Here is a 17,102-nt window from a genome sequence, read left to right as displayed (position 1 = left end):
GTTTATTTAATGGGAGGATCTATTTCCTTTTTAAGGGTTTCGCTCCAAGGTAACAATTTTGAGCCAGGGAACCGCCTAGAACCAGGAATACCTTTAAAAAGCGTTAAAATCCATATGGAAACATGTACATTATTTTGAAAAACGAAGAATTTTGAATTCCCGCCACAATTGTGATGACAAGGGAGCTTTCCGATATTCAAGTGTTGGTAAGTGTCATTTTCAATTACGATATAAATATCGATAACAAAATATCGAATACAGATGTGGCAACGCCGGGGATAGCCTTGCCAGAGATGGAAAAAATCGAAATCGAAATGCGATAAGAAATGTTACCGATAAATTTAAATGAATGTTAATTGCAAAAAACAACAAATTCGTAAATAGCAGGCAAAACTCGGATCAAAACAGCTTAATTGCGGCATCATGTGAGTAAGTGAGCGGCAGATGCATTGGACGAATCAGTTGCAGCATAAATCCACGTAAAGAACATCCAACCGACCCGTAAGGAAATTAATCTCGTGGCAAAAGCGAGCTGCGGCGGAGAAATTTCTGTTAGAAATCGTTGACGTGCTTGTCGGTTGGTTCTCTTAAAACTTGGAAGCACAGAGAACACCATAAGTACGGCCCCCCATCGTTGGCGCGACGTATAAAACCGGGAAGAGAAACAGGAATTTGGTTTAATCGACAAAATTGACTCGGACGGGAAAGTGCTGTCGCTCGGCGCCGCAAAAAAGGAATATATTCGCACGAGGCATCGTTTCATGCGGGCGCTAAACTAAGGACGCCAACATAAATAACAACAAAATTAATAATCAAAACAAGAGGGGAAAACCCTAAAACGCAATTAAAAAACACTACCAAGTGTGTAAGTAAAATATATTGTTTTTAGAGTGGCGTGATAAAAAAAAAAAAAAAAACAGACACCGACAAACTCTTCCCCCCCCTCCCTCAACCGACGCCTGCCTTGTGAGCAATTGTGCAGTTTTGTGAAAGTTTTGCGAAAGTTTTTTTTATCAATTAAAGCGCAGTGGCCAAAGCGCTGGCCCATTTACCTAGAGACTATTAAAAAATATAAATATAAACTGAGAAAGAAAAATAGTCTCGGAGAGAAAACGTGTTGACGCCAACGCAACATTCTATGCTGGTATTACGTGTTCCGAGTGCGTGTGTTGTTGTTTCTTGAAAAAAAAAAAGTCATTTTATATAATCAGTGATTTGCTGATCTGTTGTTGCTGAACGTTTAGCTGATTTTCGTTCTTATTCTGATGTTTATTCCATGTGCCATCATCGCCGGACCACCCAACTATCCAACTAACCACGTTTCTGCCACAGAACTTGAGCGCTACAAGGTGAGTCCAATTAATGTGTACCTTTCTCAGCTGACGCGACTGCAACTCTCTTTCGCTCTCTCTCTTAATCACTGTCTCTCTCTCTTGGCATTCAGCCGGCTGCCCCTTATTTGGTTTTCCACATGTCACGCCACCTTATCAATGACGCGGCTGAAATTCAAATATCCTACTTAGCCAGGGCCATAAATCCATCTCGAGAATCAACAATCTTCTACTTCCAGAAGTGACCCAATTCGCAAAGAGTGCGGGGTTTGGGGAGGGGAGTCAAGTGCAACGGCAACTGCAACTTATGCAATTGGTTGCCACTGGCAACTTAGACTTGTCAGCTATATTGTTGTTTGGTTTTTGTTTATTGATTTGTTCGGAAGTTACAGTCAAGCCTGGCTAAGAGAAACCCGATCAAGAGCAACTGTTTATTATTGTTTATATTTGAAACTCATTGTTTACTTCCCTTTTTTTTTATAAACTGTTAATTGGCATTCTTTCCTAGGCATTTTTTTAGGCACTAATTCTAACCGAAAGCCCCAAGCACATAAACAAATGGCCTTCCTGGTCCTTGCCTTGTTCTTGCTTGACTCTCTTTGCTCTCTTCTCTTGTTCTCTTAAGAGATTTCCCCTCCTGGCCATTGCACGTGTAATTTCCTTGTAATGCTTTCTGCGCAGACTCTCACCCGCCATTTACTCTTTGCCCCCGGGCTTTGTCTCTCTCTCTCTCTCGCGCCCTGTCTCTGTCGCGTCTGGTGTTATACCAACTGAAAATCATGCGAGTTTTTATCATTTGATGGCCAAAGGGGGGCGTGGAGATGGCGGGGGCAGGTATCCAGTTCGGGGTCATCTGTATGTGCCGCCGTGTGTCATCTGTTTGTGATTCCTCGCAACCAGCTGAGCTGAGCGGTGGGTGGGTGGTAGGTAGAAATGTGGGCGCGTTGCACTTACCGTGCTACACAGACTATTGTTTCTGGGGCGCGGCTTGTTCTAATGGCCGGAAATGGGGGGAGGATGGAGGTGGAAGTGGAAGTGGAGGTGGCACTTTATAATCGGAATATCATTCGACACGGAATGCGATTTCAGTCCAGAAAAGTTCAGTCCAAAAAGATAAAGTCAGCGATAAGGCCGACAGCTTACGTGAGTTCTAGTTTAAGATACTTTACTTTCGATTCCGGTTTCAAAAGTTCAAGTGGTAAGTGGTTCTATATCTTATAAAAAGAATCTCTTATAAAGAATATGAAATATAGAACCTGAAATCTCTCAAAAACTCAGTAGCATTTCATAATCTAATCAGTTATTTACAAATTTTTACTTTTGTGACAACAGTTTCTAAATAATTTAAAGAAAAACATCGTGGAAATTCTGGTTATTTTCCTTTTTTTATACCTCAATTTGTTATTTTTTAGTTTATTTTTAGAATTAAAGTTCAGGAATGAAGAGTCCTCCTCGTGGGTGGTCTGTGTTTGCCGGTCTCCGCTTTCATTCATGGCCAGACAACACTGCCTCCCACCATTTTCCGCCGCGTCACTGGCCATGTAAACAATTTGCTCTTTGACCTTTGCGCACTTCGTCGCCCCCCCCTTACTCGATTCTCTTACTTTGCTCTTCGCCCTGGAGTAAAGTACAGTACCAGCTCTCTCTCGATTACTCACCATCTCGGCCCTCTCTTCGCCGCAGTCGCCTTGTACTTTTGTTTTAAGCTTCAGAGCATTTCCATTTCCCCTGAAACTCATACGATTTTTAGCTGGTATAACGAAAGAAAAACGTGCCACATTGCTGCCAGCTAGCTACATAGCTACTTGCCACAAGCCGCCTCACCACCCCACTTCGGCTGCCGGTCCCTTTTGCCTTGCGCCTCGTGACTTTTATCCATTTTAACACTGAGAGAAACGAGGTTATTTATAGTTTCTATAAAAATACATTGTTTGATAAAAATTTCTATAAAAAAAAAAATAAAATATAAGTAGCTAAAAATAGTTTTTTTTTGTAAATTAATTGGTTTAATTATCTATTTCTTTAAGTGCATTTCAAGTTGCAGTTGCCTTTCTTTTCCATTCTCCTATCATCCCTTTCTCTTTCCCTCCTCCCAGTCGGGCGCTGTGTCAAAAATAGTCACGCGATGTCTGGGACCCCTCGCCCAGTGTCGCCTCCTCCGCCCCCTGGCTTGTAATCTTCCTGTTGCCCAACCCCCGATCTGGCAGCTTGCCCTAAAGAGTAAAGCTCTTTAACAACCCAACTTAACCGTTAATTTTTTTTTTATATTTTGATGCAACAGCTGCCCTCTCTTTCCACCCTGATTTCGAAATAGAATTTTTTTATTTCATAATTAAAGTTCTAAAAAATGTTCAATCATTTCCTAAAAAAGTGTCTGAAGTGGTGGGATTTTCAAGAGCTTATCTAGAGGATTTTTTATACAAATCACAGTGACAATTCTAAAATTTTTTTTTTATTTTCTTGAAAGATAAGATAAAGAATCATAACTTTTTTAAGATTATTTATATTTTTAAAAACATTTCCTTCGCAAATTCTATATTTAAAATTCAAGTTTCGGTTCCTGTTTCTATTTCTGGTTCAGAACAGTTCTATGTTTGGGAAGACATGTGGTTTTTAGAAAACAACTAAGTATGTAGCTTGTGGCAGGGGCTTGCTAGAGAGAGGGGCAAGCCCCAAGCAAACATCCAACAGAATCCCCCCCAAACGCAGCCCCTGGATCGTGCCAGCAGTATTTGTGTTTGTTATTTAGTCATGACTTTGGTAGATTTTCTAACCGGTTTTTGCGCAGTACCGCTTTGATTAAACCGGGCTTTGAGCTTCGCTTCTGGCTCACGATCTCATTGCCAAAGCCAAGAGTCGTACTGACTCTTAGATTGTTTTTCTTTTTTTGGAAAATTTCACTCCAACACGTGCTTTGCGGTGGATGGTCACACTGAATGATAAGTACACTGCGACGCACGCTTGTCTAGGTCATTTATTTTAGCGCTAGGCCGCTGTCTTACTTTCTCACAGGCAGGCTGGCAACTCATTTGCATCTCTCTGACCTGAACAGACTTGCAAAGTGAGCGAGTGCAAAAGAGAGAGTGTTTCAAGATCTTTATTCTTTCCCCCAGTGAGTGGGAGGTAGCTTATGCCTCTTTCTCTCTGTAATCTCTCTCACGATCATCTCTCACCCACACTTGAAAGTTTGTTTGTTTTGCATGTTTGTTGCTCTTTTTAGTTTTTTTATTCAATGAAATATTCACAACGCCCCGGTGTATCTCTGATGCTGTTGGTTGGCCCGCCTGCCTTTATTTCAATCTCGTTTGAGCAATTTTTTCTCGTTTTTATGTGAGTACAGTGAGTGCAAAAAAATACAACAAAAAAAAAAAAGTATTTTTATTTTGGACTTTGGCACAGTCATACGATGATTTTGTTACCCCATCATTAGCCAGAGAGAGAGAGGGGGAGGGCTAACGTACACACGTAACGTGTGTATGGAAAAATTACTGTAATTCAATGAATTTTTCTCACTCTCTTAAATACTCTTGCCACCCTCCCCCAATGTCAAGGCTGCTGATCAGCTGATGAACAATTTCCCGTTACAATTCCTCGACTCCCCTTGACCAAAGTTCAAGGTATAACGGTACTACGGCGTGAAAGCTGCAATTTGCAAATATTTACGAAAGCTTGGTAGGGGGGAAACAGTAAACAGAATACCAGCTGATCGCGAGAGAGAGAGAGAACTGAAACAGAAATGCATCTTTTGGATATCTTTCCTTTCCATCTTTCCATCAACAATCAAATGAAGAATGTAGCTCGTGGAACGTGTTTACTTCGAAATAAAAGTACAAAGACAAAAGTCCACGTAAGGGGATACTATTCTGATGACGTCGTACTAGCCTTTGTTCGATGTTTTGTTTGCTTTTTTTTTCCAAAACACAAGTCAGTTTAATAATTAATGTTGGACGGACCACATCAGAAGTTAAGAGAGACTTGAACCCAGGGCATGCACTGATATTCTCACTGATGTCAGCAGAAAACTGAATAAAATCCGGATTTCATTTTCAAGTTCGAGGTTTGTTTTCGAGTTTCAGTTGCCGTTTTCGTTAATCAACCATAACGTGCTGGTCAGTTGCACTTTTTTATGCAATTTAGGTGTGTTTTTATTGTTGAATAAATAACAGTTAGAAGCAACTACTAATACCAGATGTAATTAAGGCCACGTAGTTAGTATTGTTCTATTGGAATAAAAAGCAATTAAACGAGTTTCCAATAGGCTGGGATTCAAAGTGTACTTGAGAGTAGTTGGTGATTAAAAACACGAAAGGGGCTCTAAAACCCGCTAGTTACTAGCCACGGCTATCAGAACTCCACTTAACAATATTTTTTATTATTTTTATATATTTACTTTGTATGTCTTCCCCTCCACGATAAGATATAATATTTAAAGCGCATAAAAATATAATATTTGAGTTTATTTTAGAAATTACATTTTAATGACTCATTAATGACTTCCCATAAAAAATAAAAACAAAGTTTCGAGTGTTTTGTGACCTTTGTTCGGGGTTAAAGTGCTAGCTGGCTCGCTTTGTTGGAAATTACGCATACGCCCTGTGTGCTTTCTGAGCATTATCTAACCCCCAAGTTTCGTGAATCGGATCTGATTGAATCAGTTCTCGGAGCAGTGTGTGCTACGAGTACTATTTGGGGAGTGTCGCTATCCGTACAAAGTACGGATTACAGTAATCACAGTAATTTCCTTATTGTTTCGAGGCAGACTTTGTAGTTCTAGAGAGATTCTGAAACGCCATAAGTCTGGGTCTAGGGGCTTCTTACTTTGCCCTTTCAAGGCCGTAAGTCTTCAGCTTTTTTACTTTCAAAGTTAAGCAGATCTCAACCCACTGTGCCCAGCTACTCTCTTGTTTCTTCGCTTTCTTTGCAAACAAAACACGTATTCTGGCAGTTTATGAAGGAGATCTGTATTTTGGGGCCAGTTCATTGCACTCCACTCTCCAAAACTCAACTGAAAACAAAGTTCCCTATCAGTTGCTTATCATTTAACTCATTACTGTGCCATTGATTGCATAATGGACGAACTTTGGGCGGAATTTTCGCTCTCGATTGTTTATCTGTGACGGCAGATTCTTAGGCCAGAACGATCCATTCGATATCGGATATATTCCGGGGCACTAGAGTCTAGACTTTGGACTCGAGACCAGCCTTCAATAAAATAAACAAAATACTTGTTGTAAAGTTGTGTAAATAAATGCCAAGGAATTTTTTTGTGGTTCTATTCGATGTCCCCGACCTATGCCAATAGTGGAGAGAGTTGAAAATGGAGAGCGGAGAGATTCTGGGTTTTCAAAAGCGATTATGCAATGTCTCTCTTGTTTTAATTTTAGTCTAAAATTTAAGATGAACTACCTATAGATAGCTATTCGTATTCTCTGTTGACAATATGTATCTTTTTCGTTCTCTATTTATTTAATTTCTATTTTAAGGAAACACTTTTTTAACTAAATGTTTGTCTTGTTTCTGGTTTTTGGTTATAATTTATACGCTTCTCTCCTCAATGTTTCATATTCCTAAATGTTTCCATTGTGACGACACAAAAACCCATACATATTCGTTCTATTTCCGGTTGCAGGTGAAACCAATATTAAGACCATCCCAGAACACATTGTTTCTCGTCCTTGTCGTCCATCCAGTCAGCGGAGCATCTCATCCAACCCGAAAGGTATAAAGCCTCCAATACCCATTTAAAGATCGGACAAAAGTAAAGAAAAAAACCGCCAACATGTTCATCGAAGATGATGCGCAGTAAGTAGTATCTATAAGATATCTCTGTTTCACCTTCTTTGTTCTGCCCTAAGTGTTATCCATTCGGTAGCGGGAGAATTGGTGGTGGAAATAGGTCTCTAAACAAGGGATCTTCGGGACTATAATATTCTTAAATATATTGTATATTATATAGTGACTTAGAAATAGCATTTAAAATAGCATAAGTAAGACCGATAACCACCCTGGTACTCACTGACGTCATGCCCGATTGCGCAATCCAAGTTCAAGGCTTCGTGGGATTTGCTTATCAGGCCGGAATACATTTTGTGCTTTATCAAGAGTGCAGGAATGAGCTACATATTGCAATATATTATAAAGAAATATAGAAATACCATTAGACTTACTCCAATTCCGACACAGTTTCTAAGAAATAGAAAGAATTCCAAGTAAAATCTATTATTTTAATTAATTCAGCAACGGGAAAAAAACATTTTAAAAACTGGATAATGAATTGATATCTTGAAAGCTATATCCCACCGATAAGCAGATGGTCCGGAAGTCAAAAAGTCAGGCTATTTTCACAAATAGACTGGATATTTTTGGCTTTAGATAGCGGGCTTTCATTTTTAATTTTTAATCAGAGTCATAATTCATGAATCGTAAATTAGGAAGTATAATTTTTTCCCAGATCGTAAAGATTATAATGACTTATGGCCCAATTCCTTGATTTTTGACAAACACACTATAGGGCACTCTTGACAACTACTAGAATTGGCCAGAAGGCTGATAAGAAACCAGCACCAGCACCAGCCCAGACGGGAAGGTTAGTCAAGGGTCCAGACGACCACACCGAATACCAGACCCAAAACTTGAGTTCCAGTCCATTACAAATAGCCAATTACCAATGGGGCCGATGACTCGGACTTCGAAATCGACTTTATAGAGCTTACCAGCAATCTCCAACTGATAAAGAGCCGAACGAACGAGCGATCGAGCGACGAAACCCTTTCGACACTCTTCTGTTATCGCCAGTTTTCTGAAAAGCGTTTTCTGAGCGCCACAATCGGGAGAGTGAGAAGGCAACCCTTTCCGCTTTTCAAGTCTTGCTAACTGTGGCAGCAGCAGGTGCTGATATCAGTTGGTTTTTGGTTTTCGACGCTGCTACAACGACTTTGGTTGGGTGGGTGGTTTGTTGGTTGCAATGGGGCGTATACGTAATATGTGTGGGAACTGAACCAAATCGGATATAGTAGTCCAAAAAATTTGCATCACCAATTGGCGACTAATTTTCATTTTTTATTGCATCTTCCAGAATGGACAGCTTCTGGGTGCTGCTCTCAATTAACGCGATCAAGGCGATCACCTGCGTATATGACATTGTTACGTTGCCGATCTACTTGGTCCTGCAACAGCCATGGAAGCGTCGACAGGACTCTCGCCGTGTGAAGGTAAGTGTCCAGACCAGTGGAATCAAAAACCAGGCAGTTAGAATCAAAAATATGAATATAGTTTCTATTGCGACGCCAGAAACTATCTCTGGAATCGTTCGAGATACTTTCGACTTTGAACTGGCGGTTCCAAAGTGCATAGACAGAGCTACCCAGTAATTGCCCACCATAGCTGGCTATAGTTTCTATTTCTAATATATATATATATATATATATATATTTGAACGAAAAGTGCACACTCGTTATCAGTTTGATTACTTTTATTTAATATTTTTTCGCTCTAGTCCCGCCTTCTTCACCTTGAAACTTGCTCCAAGTGCCCAGGTCTCTCCCATTTTAGACTAATCTATAGTATAGTCCACATTTTCCACTATACCTTCTTATCAAAGATTCACTTTTTATTCAAAAAAAAAAAAAAAAAAAAATTCCAATCGAGTGATATTCTTTACTTATTTTTTGGGAGAGAGTTCTAGGACGTTGTCAAGCAGCCATAGTCCTGATAAGAAACTAGAAAGTCGAACCTCTTCAGACTAGAGCCATGCAGACATACTTGAGGACTAGCTGAGGATTCGAGAAGTGCTGCCCGAAGAACTCTTGTGTCTCTCTGGCTCCTCATTATCTAAATGGAGCGCTTTCGTGGGGCTGATAAGGTTTATGGGTTATGGTTATGCCATGTACGGGCCATATAGCCGTGTTTTTCATCATAAATTCGTGGGCAGCTTGGTGGGGCTAGAATAACCATAAACCTTGAAACAATAAAACCTTAAACACAAATCCATTCCGTGCATCAATAAATAATCAGAAAACCATTGCAAGAAATCGCTAATAGGAAGTGCTTAAGGGAATGATAACCCAATGGATGATATAACCCGCTTCTCACCGCATATCTCAACTCCTCCTTCCTCAACAGGCCAAGCCCATTAACCAGAAAATGTTGGTCGATGAGTCCAAGTACGCGCCGGATGACATTGAGGTTGAACTTTTGAAAATGTGTTTTTAAATAGTTTTTAATAAATAATATCTGTTATGGAACGTACAGTACACAAACACATACAAACACTGGGGCACCCCCATACCACACACACACACACACATACACACACACACTAGCACAATATATATGTTCCAAGGATTTGGGTATATCGTTCTCAGAGGTGGTGTCGGTCAACAGAACATGATCCTCCTGAGTTGTGGCCCTCACCCATTAAATACCCGCCCCCCCAATCACATGTCTGTTATCTCTCTCTCTCTATATATTATATATTGTTGTCTTCTCGCTGTGGCCCCTCCTCCCCTAATCTCTGGTTCGTTATTCGGTTCAAAACCCCTGACCTGACCCCAGAAACTAATCGCCTTTGAAACGTCTTCCCCCCGCAGGCCAAGATCGTAAAGAACGATGACCATGAGCTGACCTACCGGACTACGGATCCGCCCCGTGATGTTCACGTGAAGATGCTGCAGGAGAACATCGACACCCTGGAGAAGGTCTTCATCTATGTGGCCAAGACCTACACGTCGAAGAGGTGTCTGGGAACTCGCCAGATCCTCAGCGAGGAGGACGAAGTGCAGCCCAACGGACGTGTCTTCAAGAAATACAATCTGGGTGACTACAAGTGGAAGACCTTCACCGAGGCGGAGCGAGCGGCTGCCAACTTTGGCCGTGGATTGCGCGAACTGGGCCAGGCACCCCGCGAGAACATTGTCATCTTTGCCGAGACCCGGGCCGAGTGGCTAATTGCCGCCCACGGATGCTTCAAGCAGGCCATGCCCATTGTCACTGTCTACGCCACCCTGGGAGATGATGGAGTTGCCCACTGTGAGTACTGAAGCCACATTCTTGCGCCCTCCCAACTTAATCTTTGAATTCTCATATATTAGGCATCACTGAGACGGAAGTCACCACTGTCATTACCTCGCACGACCTGTTGCCCAAGTTCAAGACCCTCTTGGACAAGTGCCCGCTGGTGAAGACCATTATCTACATCGAGGATCAGCTGAGCAAGACGGAGACCACGGGATTCAAGAGCGGTGTTAAGATAGTGCCCTTCAACCAGGTGGTCAAGACGGGACAGGAGAGCAAGTTCGGTAGGTTTCATAAGGATCATATGTATTTGGCCAATCGCAGAATCCAAATGCCAGAACAGGGTCATGTTCTAAAGGGAGTGGAGTTGGTGGAGTCGCCATCGATGCGGCTACCGTGAGGGGCCGTTGTCGGTCTTGAGGTCGTTGTGGACGTGGCTATGGAGACCGTGCTGGGCGTAGGGGCATCCTTCTCCGTTACATGTCGTCTTTGTGGGACATCCTCATCATCTGCTGAGCTAGCTCTGAATGCGGTGGAGGCCTTTTGCGGATCACCATATCGCCATCTAAGAGAATACATATTACATGAGGAAGTGAAAGAGGTTTTCCAGGAGAACCCTACCTTATATCGGTTCTGGAGCTGCCGCCAACGGGTTGCATGTGGATAGGCGTCTGCGAGGAAGCGTGCTCGCTCACCAGACTGGGAGTTGGCACGCTGTTGATAGCCTCGATCTTCGCCTGAAAGGGCACCTTGTTCTCTTTGGCATCCCGAGTACGGCAATAGTTTCGATATGTCCGGTACATGAGCACACCGCAGTACACCCCGAACAGGGTCAGAAACAGACCGCATCCTCGGGTTTTGGGTGGATCGGAGCCGAGCAGCGCATTGACCTTCTGGAGACAGTTGAGGGGCGTCAGGGTGATGAATTCCTCGTACACTTCTGACATTCTGGATTATGAGTCGAGGCCAAATCGAAACTATAACCTCCAGCCGATAATTTTGAAAGTATTGTATTTGGGAAACCGGAAACGTCTGGGGATTGTTAGAAGCTTGGGGATATGTGACACATTAGAGGCAGCATTCTTAGCTCGTCGAATGCCTAACTAATCTAATCGAATCTATATTCTTGCAGAGAACGTGCCACCCAGGGGAGATGACATCGCCATCATCATGTACACGTCCGGCTCGACAGGAACGCCTAAGGGAGTCCTGCTGTCCCACAAGAACTGCATTGCCACGATGAAGGGTTTCGTCGACATGGTGCCCATCTATCCGGATGACGTCCTGATCGGATTCCTGCCCCTGGCCCACGTTTTTGAACTGGTGGCGGAGAGTGTGTGCCTGATGACCGGCGTGCCAATTGGATACTCGACACCACTGACCCTGATCGATACCAGCAGTAAGATTCGGCGCGGATGCAAGGGCGATGCCACTGTTCTGAAGCCCACATGCATGACCTCGGTGCCGTTGATACTCGATCGCATTTCCAAGGGCATCAACGACAAGGTTAACTCTGGCTCTGCCTTCCGCAAGCTGCTCTTTAAATTCCTCTACCAGTACAAAGTCAAGTGGGTGCAGCGCGGCTACACGACGCCTCTGATTGACATGTAAGAAGTTATGCCCTTCGAACTGAGATTTGAGAACTAATTGCTTTCTTTCCACTACAGGTTGGTGTTCAAGAAGGTGGCCAAGCTGATGGGCGGCAAAGTCCGCATTATCATGTCGGGAGGAGCTCCTCTGTCGGCTGACACTCACGAGCAAATTAAGACCTGCCTGTGCCTGGATCTGATTCAGGGCTATGGCCTAACGGAAACCACCTCAGGAGCCACTGTAATGGATTGTAAGTTAAATCGACTCATCTCTTTCTTCGAGTGAAAAGTTGTAATGCCTTTTTGTAATCCAGATCGCGATATGTCCTATGGACGCACTGGAGGACCACTGACCGTCTGCGACATTCGTTTGGTGAACTGGGAGGAGGGCAACTACCGCATCACCAACAAGCCCTATCCCCAGGGCGAGGTTCTCATTGGCGGCGAATGCGTCTCCCAAGGATACTACAAGCTGCCCGGCAAGACCAACGAGGACTTCTTCGAGGAGGATGGCAGACGGTGGTTCAAAACTGGAGACATTGGAGAAATCCAAGCCGATGGCGTACTTAAGATTATTGGTAAGAATTATCAACTATTTTTTGTACAAAGAAGACTAACTAATTCTCATCCTTAGATCGTAAGAAGGATCTGGTTAAGCTGCAGGCCGGCGAATACGTCTCTCTTGGAAAGGTTGAATCGGAACTGAAAACTTGTGCTATTGTTGAGAACATTTGCGTTTATGGTGATCCCACCAAGCAGTTCACGGTCGCGCTGGTCGTGCCAAACCAAAAGCATCTGGAGGAGCTGGCCGAGAAGCACGGACTGCTTAACAAGACCTTCGAAGAACTGTGCTCCTCGCCCGTAATGGAACAAGCCGTGCTCAAGGAAATCGCTGATCATGCGCGGAAATGTGAGTCCTTAAAAGAACTTTATATTTTACTGAAATCCTAATCTTATGAATTGGAATTTTCTAGGCAAATTGCAAAAGTTTGAAGTGCCGTCCGCCATTACGCTGTGCAAGGACGTTTGGTCGCCAGATATGGGTCTGGTGACGGCCGCCTTCAAGCTGAAGCGCAAGGATATCCAGGATAGATATCAGCATGATATTAACCGCATGTACGCCTCATGAAAGTCAGCATACTAAACTAGAAAGAGCAAAAGCAGATACGACAACAACACGGAGACAACTACGTTAGTGGAGCAGCAGCAGCAGCGGCAACTGCAACAGCAGCAGAAGTGGCAGCAGCAGCGGCAGCGGCAGCAATGAAGCTAGTGCGATTTAGTAGTGGCGATATAGTAGCACCCCCATAAGACACAAGCATGCGTACCAAATCCAAAACCAAACTAGCTTAAGTCCATATAGATCTGAAAGCCAGGCACAACACAAGGATTAACGCCAACATATGTTAGACGTTATGCGTGTGGTATAAAAAACAAAAAGTTCTCATTTACAAATTGGTTCTGTTCCCTATTGTTTGCTAGATTCTTTTTAAATTATTTGTTTTTATCCTAATAAATGAAGTTTGTTGAAGTTTCGTTGGTAGATGATAGCTCTAGGCTGGGTTTGGTTTGGAACTAAAGTGCGCTGTTTATGGGCCCTAAAATGCTGTAGAACAGAATGACAATGATAATGATAAAGATAATAATAATAATAATAATACTAACTGAATGGCAATGATGAGAATGAATGATGAAATATTGTATAATGTACAGTTTTCGGTTTTTAGTACATTTTTTGTGGCAAAATGAATTATAAGTAAACAATACTTATTTTTATAGTAAGCTTAAGTGGTTGCCTATTAATTATGTACATACAATATACACCCGTACATCTATATACTTGCATATACATACGTGTATAATAAATTTAATAATTAGTGTACTCCTCTATTCTAAGTTTAAATGTATGGAATGCGCCCCCCTGAAGTAATGAATTGTAGCAAACACAATAGGAGCGACTTGATTATGAATTAAAAAAAAACACACACACACACAACAGCTGAAAAGTAAATATTTCCTTGGAGAATGCTTATTCTTGGCATTAAATACTACAAAATGGAACCATCCAAAAATTATTTTTAAACACACAAAGGCAGAAAGGTTACAAATGGCAAATGTAAAATATATATTTTAGCTCAATTTAGTTAAACCAAAAGCTAAATCAAATGAATTTTATTAAATTATGTCGAACACAAAACGGAGAAAAGTCAAAATTAGAAAGCAACATTGAAAGACTTGATGAACTAAAATGGAATATAAGGTTACCGCTAAGCAAAGGCCAACAAAAATGCCTAATTTAAAAATAATTCAAACTAAAACATTTTGTTTTAGATGTGCAAAAAGTCTTTGAATACATTTTTAGTCATATTTTTAGTTAAACTGTGTATATTTAGGGAACTTTTAGCAATTTTTTGAATGGGAAACGTTGCGTTTCTTCAAAAATAAAATTCAATTGATGAGAAATGTTTTCATTTTCTGTAAAAATCTGTATGGTCGAAGGATATATGTAACTTCGAACTTCAACTATCACGCGGATCATCAAGTAGATTATTGTAATAATGGAATAAGTTACAAACAAATAAATATTAAGACAATTATTAAAAATAGGTAACTGCATTATTATATTTTTGATCGTATAAAATACTGGATAAAACAATAAATGAAACTATTTTCTAGTTTTAAATCATTTGTTTCTTTGTCTTTTGGGGTTTTTGTCATTTAAATTTTCGATATACATGTAATCGAGTATATGATATCGGGAGATCTTATCGATTTTGGGAGTGGTCACTATGAAAGCTATGGTTCTAAAGCTTCCGGCTAGATCGGTCGGTCAGTATGGAAAGCTTTTTGAAAATTATTCTGGTTTCTAAATCTCTTCTTTTATATTTCTATTTTTATTTAAGGTTAGTTATATAATCAAATTAGCTCAATGAATATATTTTTCAAAGCTTAAAATAATTATGTTAGAATTTTAAAAGAAGACTTCCTGGCAGACCCTCACACAACAGTCAGGATGGCCGAGTGGTCTAAGGCGCTGCGTTCAGGTCGCAGTCTACTCTGTAGGCGTGGGTTCGAATCCCACTTCTGACAAGATCTTTTGTTTTAATTTATTTTTTATTTGTTTACCTTGATCTCATTTACATAAAGTTGCATTCCCTCGACACTTCCTCTTGCTGGCCATTAATTTCACTGAGCAAAGAACTCCGCAGGTGCGCTCAACCTCAATAATTGGTCTGGGTTTCTGACTTGTACGCCCGGCACTTGTTTGTCCGTGTAAATGACACAATTAGCACGCCTTCCTGCATTCCACTTTCAGCAGTGTTTACTGTACTGTCAGTACACCGTTTATTTGCCTGTGCGTCTGCACTTGTTTGCTTTGCTTCGACTTTGTGCATTTTTATGTAATTAAGAAAACAGAATGGTTAATGTGACTTCACTGGGATACACTGGGATTCACTTGAGAGCAATAGCAGTTCACCTCATCTTAGTGGGAAGTGTTGCCTAACTTTGGGCGTCCAGGGCAGGACCTCACATACCAAAATGGCCGTTGCAATGGCTCCAGCTGCCCACGACACATACTAATGTTGGAAATAAATCATAAAATAAAAGTACTACTATAACAAGGTTGCTACTTTTCTGGGCATAGAAATATTAGCCAAAAAAATAAAGTATTTGCAAACTTGTTGCACTTTTTGCAGGTCGCCAGAAATCCAACCGAAAAGTCCTTCACAAAAAAGTCACTTTAGCAGAAAAGGGCAGACAGACTCAATGGTTAGAGACTAAAAAAATTAATAGAGCATGTCAGGCGAAAGGGGAACAATGGAGTACACTTTCAACCGCACAACTAAGGACTCATAAGTCACGCTTAAAGGATTCCTGATGACATAAAGACTTTATTAGGAGAGAGTGCTCAGCACAGAGAAAAATAACTCTATTCTGAGTCATCTGCTATAAATAATTTCAATCGAATGATACAAAAAGCCATTAAAGCCAAATCAAATTGTTTTTGTTCCTTGTTGTGGCAGAATCTGTGTCACAGGCTTATTCGAAATGCATTTGCAACCAGAGGGAGAGATAAGCTCACATTGGAAACTGCAAGCGGAACGCACTTGATGCAGATCTGTATCCGAAAGTGTAACCGTATCTGTATCTGTATCTGTATCCACAAGTGGAACTGCATCATTTGCGTGTCAGTATACTGCGTGACTCTTTTGCTTTTCTGTGTTTTGATGCATTTTGACTAAAAATAGTCTTTGTCAAATGGGAATTTGCATTTGGGAGACCTGTGATGCCCCCTTTTCTGGCAAACATTTGCATTTTTACTGCAAACTTCAAATCGATTTTATTGTTTTCTCAACAGACTTGGGTTACATATCAATTACGAGAGGATGCTTTTAATGTCTCTTGTGACTATGCAGGACTATGTCTTTGTCTGTATTTGTTTTTGTATTTACATAGGAGGTAGTCAATTTTGTAATCCTTGCTGTTTTTGTTAGTCATTCCATTTCCGCTCGTCCTTGTCGAACATGTCCGCCTGATATGGCGTCTGATTTCCGTTTTGCGCTCCAGCGAGCAGCGAACGATGGATGGACTGAGATTGACAACCCGTCCATCTCGCTGTGCGTGTCCTGCCGCTCTGTGTCCTTCGAAGTGAAAGTCTACCCATCCGCCCTGTGCACTTTCCTTTTTTTTTTTAAATAAATATTCTCCTCCACTTTAAGGCTGATTGTTTTTGGCATTTCAATTAAATAAATTTAATTGGAAAGTTCAGAATTAAGAAAGCCTTTATTTAAAATGTCAATTAGTTTAATTGGCTTAGATATGTTTGTTGAAATTAAATGAAATTAAAGTGCTTTAATTCAAGCTTTTCATCCCATTCAACTCTCAACTCTAAACAAACTCTTTATTTCGTGTAAGCTTGATTTTTATTGTGTAAGCCAATTGGTTTCAGGTTTACACACAACAATTATTTACACATGAAGCTGACTGCCTGCCGCCTGCCTGCCTGCCTGCCTGCCTGCCTGGATGGAAAGAAAAGTTTTCTGGCCTGGTCGGGTCTGGCCCGGTTGCATCCTCGAAAAGCTAACTGCTGCGCTTAACAAGAATTCTTTACGCCATGTTGCACATTTTGCGAATGTTGCCAAGTTCAAATGGCTGTGAAAATGCACAC

At 41.4% G+C, this 17,102-nt stretch overlaps 2 protein-coding genes and 1 non-coding gene across 8 annotated transcripts; 2 read left to right on the top strand and 1 right to left on the bottom strand.

The window, feature by feature from the left end:
* Nucleotides 1-323: 323 nt before the first annotated feature.
* LOC6495224 (long-chain-fatty-acid--CoA ligase 3) lies at nucleotides 324-13,463 on the top strand. 6 transcript variants are annotated; one of them, XM_014907710.3, is made up of 12 exons: nucleotides 324-425; nucleotides 1,333-1,349; nucleotides 6,961-7,133; nucleotides 8,407-8,542; nucleotides 9,453-9,515; nucleotides 9,920-10,358; nucleotides 10,421-10,627; nucleotides 11,476-11,950; nucleotides 12,011-12,183; nucleotides 12,247-12,510; nucleotides 12,567-12,842; nucleotides 12,907-13,463. In XM_014907710.3, exons 3-12 carry the CDS (start codon nucleotides 7,111-7,113, stop codon nucleotides 13,059-13,061), a joined length of 2,211 nt encoding a protein of 736 aa, XP_014763196.1. In that variant the 5' UTR covers nucleotides 324-425; nucleotides 1,333-1,349; nucleotides 6,961-7,110; the 3' UTR covers nucleotides 13,062-13,463. The 6 variants fall into 6 exon arrangements, with proteins under 6 accessions (XP_014763196.1, XP_014763193.1, XP_014763195.1 ...); XM_014907707.3 differs by lacking the exon at nucleotides 324-425 and adding an exon at nucleotides 529-865; XM_014907709.3 differs by lacking the exons at nucleotides 324-425; nucleotides 6,961-7,133 and adding an exon at nucleotides 530-865.
* LOC6495421 lies at nucleotides 10,629-11,411 on the bottom strand. The gene is made up of 2 exons (XM_001958776.4): nucleotides 10,965-11,411; nucleotides 10,629-10,908 (listed from the first exon to the last, which is right to left on the bottom strand). Exons 1-2 carry the CDS (start codon nucleotides 11,288-11,290, stop codon nucleotides 10,689-10,691), a joined length of 546 nt encoding a protein of 181 aa, XP_001958812.1. The 5' UTR covers nucleotides 11,291-11,411; the 3' UTR covers nucleotides 10,629-10,688.
* Nucleotides 13,464-14,939: 1,476 nt separating the features above from the next.
* Trnal-cag lies at nucleotides 14,940-15,022 on the top strand. The gene has a single exon. It is a non-coding gene; the product is annotated as a tRNA-Leu (tRNA).
* Nucleotides 15,023-17,102: the final 2,080 nt, after the last annotated feature.

This window comes from Drosophila ananassae, chromosome 3L (assembly GCF_017639315.1).
Source record: "Drosophila ananassae strain 14024-0371.13 chromosome 3L, ASM1763931v2, whole genome shotgun sequence".
Taxonomy (NCBI): domain Eukaryota; kingdom Metazoa; phylum Arthropoda; class Insecta; order Diptera; family Drosophilidae; genus Drosophila; species Drosophila ananassae.
The sequence above is the reverse complement of the archived record's forward strand: the minus strand, read 5'-3'. Positions and strand labels throughout refer to the sequence as shown.